Below are 13,365 nucleotides of genomic sequence, written 5' to 3'. Positions count from 1 at the left end.
ATGGATTTTTTGCCATGTTTTTGTTAGTTCTATAATTTTCATTCAATGTTCGATGGTTTTTTCCTATTGGCTAGTATTTTGTGTATTTTGGGTATTGCTAGGGATTTTTATTTTGGCCTTCTGAACATAGTGATTTCTCCTATTTTTTATCTTTCTAGTTTTGTTGGTTTAGTTTTGTTCTATTTTGCTTTAGTAAGGTGTCACTACTTGTGACCCTATCTCTTTGTCTATGTACTTGATGTTAATTTTGTAATGGATTATGTCCCTTTCTCACTTTACTTAATCAGAACTTTGAAGAATGCTAGATGATAATAAAAAATAGGACACTTAAATAACATTAGAAACCTTAAATTGCTAATTTAAAATTTAAATAAGAGAAGAAACTAACTCTTAGAAATGCAATTTCTTCTCAAAATGAATAAGAAAACTTGCAAAAGAGAAAGACAAGTCAGTAAGAAGTAAAAGGGATTAAACCAATTAAAACCTCACAATTATCAAGGTACTTCCAATCATAAGAATTAAACAAAGAGTTTACAAGAACATTAAACATTTTCTATTGTAGTTAAAAATGGCACATAAAATATTTAAATGTTGAATAAGTTTTTTTTTTAATATATATACGCACATGCTAGGTGAGTGTGTGCACGCGTGCACATGCATGCGCGTGTTGTGCATGCGTGTGTCGTTTAGAGGCAATAAATATTATGTGTTTCCTTCATTTTCATAAAAGATAAATTCTTATAAACTATTACTCATCAATATTGTTATTAGAAAGGCAAATTTGAAAAGCCATATGAAATGCCATATTTACGTTATGCAAGACATGCATATAGATTGTCAATATATAGCATTTAGCCCGTTCTTAAAAACTATAAAAGTACCATAGTCTAGACGATAAGCCAATTGACCACTCTGTCGTCTACGACGGTGGTGGTTTCAGAGTCAACTCTTATTCCTCCACACCCGGATTTTTCAGCATCACTCGAAGTTTCTTTTAGGAGGAGCAAATTCTTCTTTATTTTCGCAAATTCTTCCTCATTGCAGCAGAATCTTCTTTACGACCACGCAAAATCCTCCTCTTTGCAGCTAGTTCTTCTCGAAGGTCACGTACAGTCGTCTTCATTGCAGCTAATTCTTCTTCAGGATTACTTGAGCCATCCTTCCTCATAGCTAATTCTCTTCGAAGATCACTCAATTCCCGCTCCATCGCAGGAAAATTCTTCTCCATATCAGCGACAGCGTATTCACGCTCTTTAAATTTCTTCGTCGCTGCTTCTAACTTTTCTTCACGATCTTTCTTCGTTGCTTCTAAAGCATTTTTCACTGCATTTAATTCATTTTCTCGGCCAGTCAACTTCCTCTTTGCCTCATCTAGTTCATTTTCACGGCCAGTCAACTTCCTCTTTACCTCATCTAGTTCGGCATTTCTATCAGCTATTGCTAATTCCTTATCCGACAGCATCTCTACCTTCTTCGTTACAGCAGAGTCCGATTGTTCACCACATCCCATATGCGCCATTAAAACCCACACTAGGCTGAGAAATTCTCCGCCACCAGCTACAGACTCTGCATGAAATACTGCTTTATTATACACCGCCATGTATATTACCAACTTACCCCAATACTGCGCTAATAACTTCCAGCTTTCTTTTTCTCCTTTCGCCCGCAGCTTCTCGGCTAGTTTTGCGGCGGAGCCCAGCAGTTTGCCTTTGCAGCCGAACAGATCTCGCGGATTTTTCTCAAGAATACTGCCCAAGGTAACTGTGTCCAGAAGTTGGTTTACAGCTTGCATGTATACAATCCTGGCCATCTTGGGGTGGAGAGGCAAGAGCTGAGGGCGTGAGAGTAGCAGATATGCACAGTACCTTGACAGTATTCTACTAAGCTTCACACTTTTCTCTTGGGACGATCCCGTTTTCGAGTCGCATAAAGTGGTAGCTATATGCCATATCAGAATGACCTCCTCTAGATTCCCATGCGGCTTCAAGACCTCCGGGATTTCATTATCTCCTTCAAACAGATCCTTCTCAAAGTTGTAAACATGCTGTCTGCATTCTTCACTACTATATTTTCCAGAACATGCCTCTGAGAGGATTTCGAAAATGAGGTCTTTGAGATCATCCTCGACAGGGACGTTGGAGACATGCCTGATTTCGGTGTACCAGCTTACAATATATCTGTCTGGCTTCGGTAAAAGTCCAGCCATCTTATACATCATAGGAGACCTATTGAGCCAAGTCTCTATCAAGCAGTGCTGAGGAATTTGATTGCTCCAGTATCTACTTCCTCCAACAATCTGTCTCAAGTATTTATTTCGTCCACAAAGATCCTGAAACTTGCCCACCACACTCATAGTAATCTTTATCACCTTATTTCTCCACAACTCAAGAATACCGCCTCCTTCACGCTTAGTTGCAGCGACATGAGCACAAATAAGGTGGACCCTGGTCCAGTCGGACACTACAGCTCGCCATATCTGAAAGACCTCAACCAAAAACGCCACTGAAATCACAATATATGTCACCATGCGCTGTGCTTGTCTGGATTCTCTCTCTCCCAAAATCAGATACCCTGCCGCTCCCAAGAGAATGGTGATGACAAAGCGTACTGCCACCCCCCACTTTGTGAACCATGTGTTGCTGTACTTTGAAAAAACCGCATCGTACATGAATTTTAATTCCATCTCTACAGCTCTGAATGCATCTCTTCCTCTACGGTTAACCCAAAAAGCTCTGGTCCTCGGGTAATCTCCTTCAACAAAATACAAGCTTCCAAACCTCCGTTTATACATTTTGAATAAGGCATAAGAAACACATAGATCGTACCCTTTACTTGCAATATTAGCCTCTTTCACATCATCAATAGTTACTATTTTTTCTTTCAATGGAGACGTCTCTAGTTTCTTTTCTATAACTGATGCAGTCTCCAATTCCTTTTTCTTCCCTCTTCCTTTCAGTGAATATGAGGCCTGCTCCTCTTCTAGCATTCTCTCAAATTGATCCTCTCCCATTACAACATACTTGCAGTTTTCCGCAACACTTTTTATCTCCATATATTTAGAAATTGGCAAACTTGACATAACAATTCGAGGATAACTGCCATACCTCAATGCAAGTGTCCTTTCTCCGTACTTGAAGAATCCCACAACCAGTAGAAGAATTGCAGCAGCCAGCGGTCGCCCTTTCAGTTTTGATGTGTATATGACGTACACTGCCACAGAAACTTGATAAATCATGTTGAATCCATGTCTCATCCACAGCTCATTATCGGCCATGGAATAAGCAGTTATAGCATCTGGTCCTCCCAAATGCATCAGCAAAACTGGAGCCCATATTGCATAAATCCACCTCCTATCGCTGTGCATCATGGTCGCAAGTGCTGAGATTGCTACCGCATCTGCAGAGATGTAGGCTCCCCAAACCACAAAACGCAAAATACCATTTGAACTAAGATATCTGCGTGCACCCAGAACAACCAATACAAGCTGCAACATCATACTAGCCAGTAATAAAATTCTTACCAACCATTCAACTGGAATACGCAACGCAAAATCGTGCAACACAGTCAACACCGAATACCTTCCACTACACATGGCCTCACAAAGTAGAACAGACATGGTATGAGCATCAAACTAAAAATCAATGCACGCACACCCCTATTCTCAAGCTAACCTGCCCGTATAACACTTTGATTTTTATGAAAACCTCACTGCTAACTTTTGCTATATCATATAATAATAATAATAAGCAGCATTGAAATTTATGGAGCTACTGGAAATTTTTTAATATTTAAATAGACCTCTGGAAAGATGAGAAACAACTAGCAACGATTTTTCATTCATTGAGCTACACGAAGTGTCAGCTTTAATAATAATTGACCTTATGTCAAATTGATTGATTTAGAATTTGCGGGAAAGAAAATAAACAAGTCAAGAAGAATCATAAAAAGTCGATACTCTGAAGCGCCTTGGTTGTCCAAATTCGAGCATGAAAGGACCACCAAACTCTCCTTTTAATATTTACCAAAACTAATAAGTTGGTAAAATAAATAAATGTTCAAATATTAAATAGGGTTGTCCAATTTAATATCCTTGTCAGCTCCAAAAGTGGCTCTTAAACCAAATTTTTGTTTCAACATGGTTCATGAATTTCTATTGGTTTTGACTCTATAGCTCGAAATCTTACTGCTTGCTCGTTTAAAAAAAATAAAACCTATCAATTATGTGTTGCATGTCCATAAGCATGCAACTGTTAGTTCAAAAAAACATCTGTGGCATATTTTAGGTGGCTATTAATAATGGCATCTCCTATTTTGAGGAAGAGGCCTCTAAATTTTTCATGTCATGTGAAGTGTCAGGTGTTGGACAAACCTCCAACATTCTCCTTCAAGATTTGATTGTGTGAGAGCTTTTGCACATAAATATCTTAGATCACACTTTGTGATGCAAATAAAAAGCAAAAGAGCAAATGGTTATAGAAAACAAAATAAATTTTAAATAAATGAACATATAAACAAGAATTTTAATATAGAGGCTTTTAACATATGTAGTTTTAGAACTGTCATTGTTGTAATTTTGAGACCATTATCCCTATGTGTGTGTGTGTGTGTGTATGTGCGCGTGCGTGTTTATATATATATAATAAAGTGTCTAATATGTAAATAATTGATAAAATGTGCAAAGTTCATTTATATCATACCTACTATGTGGGGGTATTGTTGAATTTGTTTAGGATTATTTAAAACTAGGAGGTCTTAAATGAATTTTCTAGTGGAGTTCATGTTTAAATATTTAAGCTGCCCAATTTATAAAAGCTAGTGACCTTATTAATTTTTGATTTAGCATATTCTATTTAGGTTATTAAAAAAGGACAAAAAGTAATTATAAGAATTTAAATTTTTATACGATTAACAAGTGATTAAAAAATGTCTAGTCCCAGTCCACAAGAATAGACATAGAAGCAAACCACATGAAACCACACCTTTAAAAATAAGGCGCTGGCTAATCTGTAGGCAAAATGCACCAAAACAAAAATTTAAAACATTGAAATGTGATTCTTTTTCAGATTCACAAAAAAAAAAAAAAATCTCAAAAATTTTGTTGTTCTCGATCACAAAATATACAATCATGAAAACCAAATGACGAATTTTTTTTTAAAAAATCACTGTGTATTCATTTTTTTAAATTTAGTCAATGGTACAATTTGTAGGGAAGATAGCACGTTCCTAAAAGTAATTGTCAATTGTTTCACTCTAGTGTATAAATGCATGGTGATTTTAAATAAATAAAAGAAACCATCTTTGTTTAATATTTTTCATTATAAAAAGTTGTGATGTTTAACTTAAAACTAAGTGGAGAAGTCTAAAGATCCCTTGCTTGGATGTGTTTGTTTAGATCACGTTAAAATATCTTTGAGGTAATAATCAACAACTTAGGGCACTGAAGTGACACCGAAAAGACATAAATTAAAAGTGGTCCCAGACTTTTTGAAAAAGCAGATGCCATTTGCCAATTAGTCACGGGAGGATTTTTGTTTGTACCTACAAAATGCGGTCAGTCCCCATCGCCTGAGTTGTCCCCCACTCTAAACCTATAAATACAGCCAAACATGTCCTTAAAGGAACGTCATATCATGCCTGTTGTTTTACAGCTGTCCCAATGAAGATGAGTGACTTAACATCCCATGAATGGGGGCCCGTACAACGTTGGAATGTGGTGGAAAATAGTCGAACTTCCCTATGCTGAAAAACTTTATTATAGTGCAGATTTTCTATCCTATGATCCAGTCCACACGCATCGCTGCAGCTTTATAAAGGAAACACTCCTTTTAATATTTACCAAAACTAATAAGTTGGTAAAATAAATAAATGTTGAACTCTTCATCGGAAAAGGACATCCTCTGAATCTCGCCTGCTTGGAAGGAGCTCGTTCCGAAATCTTTAAAAAAGTTTATTCCTCTTTCAAAGTAAGTCTCTTTTTCTTTTTCTGCTTTGTTTCTTTCCTTGATGCTACGTAGACTTCTAAGATATTATCATTTCCATTTACCTTTACTGTAAAATAAGTCCAGAATTATCTACTTTCAATAGAGTTAATATAAGTTAAAGTAAATGCTGTATTTAAATGAACACAATAATATTATGAATAAACTGTTATATTTGTTTTATATATAATATTTCTTAATATTAATATATAGAACGGAAAAAAAAATAGAAATCTTAAATTTTAAAATTCTTCCTTAATTTTATGAGACTAAAAATTTCAACAAATCAAATTTAGTCAGTGATCTACTTCATCATATCCAAACATGAAATATATAAATTAAAGAAAATTTATATTGCATAAAAATCATAGAATAAAAAAATAATACTCTATTGAACAAAAATCAAATTTAAAAAAATCATAGCAATGCAATAAACAATGGTAATAATTTTTTTGTATTTATTTTTATTTTATGCTCTAATTGGTAGCATAATCATAGGAAGATTGTAAACCATATTTTGGAAAGCCAAACAAATCCACCATCACTACATTGAGGAGGAATTGATTGTAGATTAAAAAACCACCACTTCACATTGAGTTAAACTATCCATTGCATGCATTGAGTGTGGCATGAATAGTAGATTTATTGGACGGATTTGTGTGCTTTAAATTAATAAAAAGTGGAATATTACAAAGATGGATTGAAAAGGACCAAGACAACTTCGGAAAACAAAAAAATATAGGACTGGTTTATAAGACTTCATCGATTGGGAAGGAGTACATTTTCAAAGAGGACACAATCAACATAGTTATGAAATATTAATATGCAATCCAACCATTGGTGAGACAACAAAATGAAAACATAGAAAACAAATCATTTGGACAAGTACTGCAATATATTTCAATGTTTTCAAATTATGACAAATAAGCTCTCAAGTTAAGCTTACTCCACCAGATCGTTCGACCTTGAATGGATTTGTTTCCATAATTTTCATCATCGTATAAGAGGTGTGTCAAAAAATGGTTCGAGACTCTTCATCTACCTCATTTTTAATTCTATTTCCCATACATAACTTTCAAGATTTTAATTATATTTAGTCTCTGTAATTGTTAAGATTCTATTTTATTTCTCTAACAAGTTAATGAACGTCATCTTTTTTGAAAAATGAAAAATGTTTACATCGAAGATTGCTACCACTATAGAAAGCCTCTAGGCTTAATTATAAAAATAATTTTATAATTATGGATATTAGAATTTCACAACTCATGAATGTTATCTATTTTTTTTGGATTCAATTCTATTAGAATTTTCACTATATCATTTCAGATCACACTCTTTGATCTACTACCAAAATGTAGGAGAGTGACAGGTGAATAAAGATAGCAGATTACGAAGCTAAAATTTAGTGAAACTAGTTAGTAAGGATTTTATTTTACTTGAGATATTAAATCTACCATCTCTACTCTTATTTTTCTCTCTTCTGTCTTGATAATGGATCATGGAGTGTAAATTGAAATATTATTGCTAAAAATTTTAATGCTTGACTAGATAACTTTTTAATGTTAAGATACAATATGGTGTCTCACATTGACAAGGAGAATATCTCATGTATATTTATTGATGTGACATATGCATATGATTTGTAGAGTACACAAATATTAAGAGGGATTTTGATATTTTTAACTTAAGAGAAATATGTTAGTAAATATTGAGGTATTAACAATAAAATCAAAAGTTAATATGTAAGAAGTGAACTCACTCACACAAGATAACATTTGATTTAAAACCGATATATTAGTCATCATTAAGGCATTAACAGTGTTAAAAAAACTAATATGATGAATAAGTGAGACAAAATATTGAGGGTTGTTTGGAAACATGCCTTAATCGAGTTAGTGTTTTGGTGTTTCCGCCTCCATAGTAGTGAGATAGATAGGTAGATTGAAATGGTGAATAGTAATATACATGATGAGCAATTTGATAAATCCTTAAGATGCTTAGAGGATCAAGAGAGATAGAAATATATAACTAGATCCAGTTGAAAATTCCAAGAGAGTTATGGATATCGATGTGTGTGTGTGTGTGTGTGTGTGTGTGTGTGTGTGAGAGAGAGAGAGAGAGAGAGAGAGAGAGAGAGAGAGAGAGAGAGTTTGGATGAATTAAAAAAAGAGAAGAGGAGAGAAAAAGAACCTTATGAGCCATTATAGAAGATTCCAAGCCATTTCCACCCATAGAAGTATGTGACAATTGCCAGTATGGTCCAAATTGAATTTTATATTTTATTATGAGGTGCTTGTGTGGCACATGAAAAGAGGCCTATAGTACTAAGAGGGCATGCTAAAAGTTAACTACTAAAAGAACTCTAAACATCTTTAGAGGGAAAGGGTTATACAAAGATTTAAAGGACAACATAAATTATAGGAGAATAAACACCATAGTGACTATAAAAGAATAAGTAAACTTTTAACAGAACATGCAATTTTTGACTTTACAAATGATTTACAACATTATTCATCTGTTAAAACTTTTGTTTAGCAACTAAAAATAAAACAATCTACTCATAAAGTCATTGAAATTGTTGCACTCAAATTCTCATATTACATTTGACAATTATATATTTGTCTCACCACAATACTATCATCTCAATGTTAGCTTATAGTAGGAGGAACACTAAAACTCTTTTTGTTAAAACTAATTTATATACTAAGTAGGTTTTTTTATACACCTTTTTATTTTAATATAGTTTTTTAAATAACTAACTGCATAAACGTTTCTCTCTATTATTCATAGATTAATCTTTCACTCAGGAGACCATGTAATAAGTTGTGGACTCTACTAATCTAAATTGCCTTCACATATTTCTTATAATTGACTTGTATTTGTTTATAATTAACACAAAAATTGTTATAGAAAGTTCATAATACACTCTTAACAAAAAAATTAATAAATAGAAATTAAAAACAATACTTTTTATTAAATTAATCAACAATTGTAACCATCTACTATAAAAAGTGATAAAAATTTAAAAAATAATTATTTTAAAATTTTAATTAGTTCAATTTTTTAGTCAATAGTACATCATCATCATTGCATAGACATTACCGACCCAAATTTGTATGCATTTGTGTATTCATCTTGAACACTTAAGGTCTGTTTGGCAACCATAATACAAGTGGAATGGGCATATGTAAATTATTAAAATTTTGAATTCTCTGTTTGGATGCACCAAATTGGAATAGGAAAACGAATAAAATAGGAATATGTATTCCAATTTTGCCACAAAAAATAGCATTTTCTATTCCACCTTATAGGTAGGAATAAGTATTCCTATTCCTATTTTATTTATTTTAGAAAAAAATAAAAATTTGGGCCCATGAATTCCCCATCAAATTTCGACTAAATCAAACAAGAATTTTTACATAGCCCCATTTTCTATTCAAGAATAAGTATTCTGAAATAAGTATTCCTATTCCCATATTTATATTCCAGCATCCAAACGAACCCTAATTCAAATTGTGATACCTACAAATGTCTCTTTGATAAGTCAAATCTTTTGAAACAACAATCTGACATATTTCCTAACCTTCAATCTCACATACTTCCTAAATAGTTGTTATACTCCTCTAAATTGCAAGACAAAATAACTAATTATTGAAGAATGTGGTAGCAAAAATAATAGGCATAAAACATGGTGTATTACATTGTTACATCATTAACATCAATCCTCAATTATACCTGTCGATTTTCTAGTTATAAAACTTATGCAGTTCTTTAAGTTTTCACCATTTTTCTCTCTCAAATGGTGTTGGGCTAGTTAATGATCATGGGGTTTGGAGAGAAGCAACGGTTTGTGATGGCATGAGAAATCATGTATTTGAACATAAGGAAGCGTTGACAAAAAGGCAAAGGAGTAGTGTTCCCAAGTAGAAAAATGAATGGAGCTATTCCACTCGGCCAACCTAAGTATCACACACTAAGGAAGAAATTAAGCTTGGAAAAGTAAGTCAAACTTTGACTATTTAACACTTCTACTCCAAATGGCTTAAACATCACACTGAGGCTTGATTTCTAGTGTAGAAGTGTTAAATAGTCAAAGTTTGACTTACTTTTCCAAGCTTAATTTCTTTCTTAGTGTGTGATGTTTAAGACTGGCCCTTTTACTCTAATAATCAAGACTTAGTGTGTGATGTCTAAGCCGTTCGATCTGCACTTCCTTTGAACTTTTCCTTTGTAAATTTGACAAATAAATATAAAGAGCTGAAATGATATAATAATAAGAGAATAAAACCATATGTGAACTCACTATATATTTTAATAGAATCTTTGGAGTAACATATTGCATAACCGATTTTCCAATGTTTGTGTTTTTTTTTTTTTTTTCAAAGAATAAGACATCGTATCATTAAGTTAAGACGGTATCCATGCTATTCCTCAATACACGAGTGAGCAATTAAATATGAAGTCAAATTCTATTTATATCCATCTCTCGGGTTGTTTCAGATTCCACTCATATTTCAGTCCCCTACGCACTTACGGCCGCTTCACCATTATAATTTAAAAATAAAAAATACAAACAAATTCACAAAAGGAATCCATATTTTTATAACATCATGCCAAACGTTCTTCGCTAAAGCTAATTCCTTTCCAGGAAATACTAAAAGTTAATTTATTCAAGCTAATTCAATTTCTGGGACACTCGACGTCGCAGCTAATTTGTCTTCAAGATCTCGTAAACGCTTCTTGGTCGCATCTAAGTCCTTCTTCACCGCATCTAATTCTTTTTCACGATCACTCAAAATCCTCTTCATCGCGGCTGAATTTTCAATCTGCTTGGTTACACCAGAGTCAGACTGTTCTCTACACCTCATATGACCCAACAATACCCACAGTAGACTCAGAAACTCTCCACCACCAGCCACGCACTCTGCATGAAATATTGCCTTACTCTGCATCGCCATGTATATAACTAACTTCCCCCAATATTCTGCCATTAGTTTCCACATTTTATCTTCTTTATACTTCAGCAGCCGCTGAGATAGTTTTTTCCCGGAGCCTAGCAGATTGTCATTGTAGCCTGACAGATCTCCAGGCATTTTATGATGAAAACTGTCCAAGGTAAGTGTGTCAAGAAGTTGGTTTACAACTTGCATATACACTATTCTCGCCATCTTGGGGCAGAGAGACAAAAGACTCGGGCGTGATAGAAGCAGATATGCGCAGTACCTCGACAATATTGTACTCAACCTCACATTCTTCTGAGTCTCAATCTTTTGGGCCAATTCTTCCTCTGTCCCATTCCGTTCGTCCAATTTGCTCTGCCTGTCACATAAAGTGGTAGCTATATGCCACATCAAAATGACCTCCTCAAGATTCCCATGCGACTCCAAGATCTTCAAGATTTCATCTTCTCCTTCAAACAGACTCTTCTGAAGAGTGCACACATTCTCTTTCCATTTTTCAGTACTATTCTCCTCAGAACATGCATCTTTGAGGATTCTAAAAATGAAGTCTTTGAGATCATCTTCAACATGCTCCATGCGGGTATGTCTTTGTTTGACGTACCAGCTTACAAGAAGACTGCCTGGCTTCGGGAAAAGTCCAGCCATCTTACACATTAGTGGAGGCTTATTAAGCCAAGTGTCTATCAGGCAGTGTTGTGGAATTTGATTGCTCCAGTATCTGTTCCCTCCAACAATCTGGCTCAAGTATCTACTTCCTCCAAAATAATCCTGAAACTTGCCTACTACAACCATAGTAATCCTTATCACCTGAAATCTGCACTGCTGGAGAATATGGCGTTCATTGCGGTCACATTCCACAACATAAGCACAAATTAAGCGGACCCTGGTCCAGTCAGACACTACAACTCGCCATAACTGAAACAGCTCAACCACAAACGCTACTGAAATCAAAATGTATGTCACCTGTCTCTGACCTTTTCTGGATTCTCTCTCTCCAAAAATCAGATACCCAGCTGCTCCCAAGAGAATTGTGTTGAGAAAGCGCAGTAACATACCCCACTTGGTGAACCATGGGTTGCTGTACTTGGAGAAGATCGCATCGTACATGAATTTTAACTCCATCTCTACAAATAAAAATGCCTTAACTCCACTGAACTTTTCCCAGAAAGCTCTGCTCTCCTTCCAATCCTTATCAACAAAATATGAGCTCCCAAATCTCCGCTTATACATTTTGAACAAAGCATGAGAAAGACAGAGATCGTAGCCTCTACCTTTAATACCAGCTCTCTCAACATCTTCAATAGTTACTATCTCTCCTCCTTTTGAAAAAGACCTCTCTAACCCTTTCGCTGAAGACGAGGCCTGCTGATCTTGTTCTATCATTCTCTCCACTTCATCCTCTCCCATTACAACATACCTCCACTTTTCTGCAACGTCTTTTACCTTACCTGAAATTGGTAGACTTGACAAAACAATTCGAAGATAATTACCGTACCTCAAAGAAAGAGTCCTTTCCAAATACTTAATTGATCCTACAATAAGAAGAAGAATAGCAGCAGCCAATGGATAAACTCTCAAAGATGATGCGTATATGACATACACTGCCATGGAAACTTGATAGATCATGTTGAATCCATGTCTCAACCAGATCTCATTGTCAGCCATGGAATAGGCAGTTATAGAATCTGGTCCTCCCAAATGCATGAGTAATAATGGAGCCCATATTCCATAAGACTCCCTCCTATCGTTATGCATCATGGTCCCAAGTGCAGAAATGGCCACAGCATCTGCAGAAATGTAGGCTCCCCAAACCATAAAACGCAAAATGGTGGTTGAGCTAAGACATCTGCGAGCACCCAGAACAACCAAAACAAGCTGCAATGTCATGCTAGTGAGAACAAGACTCTTTACCAACCATTCAAGTGGAACATGCAGCGCAAAATCTTGCACCGCTGTCAGCGCTGAATAACTCCCTTCGTACATGGCTGCCAAACAGGAACAGGGAAATAATAGCTCAATAGAAAATTCAAAGAGTGCACACCCTAATCCTCGTGATAACTTGCAACTTTGTAGATGCCATTTTCATTTTAATAGCAACTTTAGTCTGAATAGCCTTCGTAAGCGAGCTCAAGTATAAAGATACGCTGGATTTTTTCATGAAGTAACTTTGAATACCTTTCCTTCTTTAATTTTCGATTGCAATGTGGGTTATATTCCCCTTTCCCACTTTCCCACTCTCCGTTCTGATGATCAGATCAATTAATAAAATATGACGCTGACTTTAAAAAGCATTAATAAAATATAGAAATATAGATCAATGGCCTGCGTAGCGAGGCCAAGGATACGTTGATTTTTTTTAAAAAGTAACACTGAATACTGTTCCATTTTTTAAAAATTTCGATTGGAATGAATGTAGGGTTATATTC

General features: G+C 34.9%; 2 protein-coding genes across 2 annotated transcripts; both read right to left on the bottom strand.

Annotated features, from left to right (window-relative positions):
- Positions 1–1,015: 1,015 nt before the first annotated feature.
- On the bottom strand, positions 1,016–3,616 carry LOC149561842 (uncharacterized). The gene has a single exon (XM_089827912.1). The coding sequence runs from the start codon at positions 3,614–3,616 to the stop codon at positions 1,016–1,018; it is 2,601 nt and encodes an 866-aa protein (XP_089684038.1).
- Positions 3,617–10,648: 7,032 nt separating this feature from the next.
- LOC149561841 (uncharacterized) lies at positions 10,649–12,922 on the bottom strand. The gene has a single exon (XM_089827911.1). It carries the CDS (start codon positions 12,920–12,922, stop codon positions 10,649–10,651), a length of 2,274 nt encoding a protein of 757 aa, XP_089684037.1.
- Positions 12,923–13,365: the final 443 nt, after the last annotated feature.

Source organism: Cupressus sempervirens, chromosome 4, assembly GCF_028749045.1.
Source record: "Cupressus sempervirens isolate cs-2001-9-10 chromosome 4, ASM2874904v1, whole genome shotgun sequence".
Lineage (NCBI taxonomy): Eukaryota > Viridiplantae > Streptophyta > Pinopsida > Cupressales > Cupressaceae > Cupressus > Cupressus sempervirens.
The sequence above is the reverse complement of the archived record's forward strand: the minus strand, read 5'-3'. Positions and strand labels throughout refer to the sequence as shown.

Excerpts from the sequence above, each read along its gene's own strand:
- LOC149561841 (XM_089827911.1), bottom strand. The coding sequence starts at position 12,922 with ATGTACGAAGGGAGTTATTCAGCGCTGACAGCGGTGCAAGATTTTGCG.
- LOC149561842 (XM_089827912.1), bottom strand. The coding sequence starts at position 3,616 with ATGTCTGTTCTACTTTGTGAGGCCATGTGTAGTGGAAGGTATTCGGTG.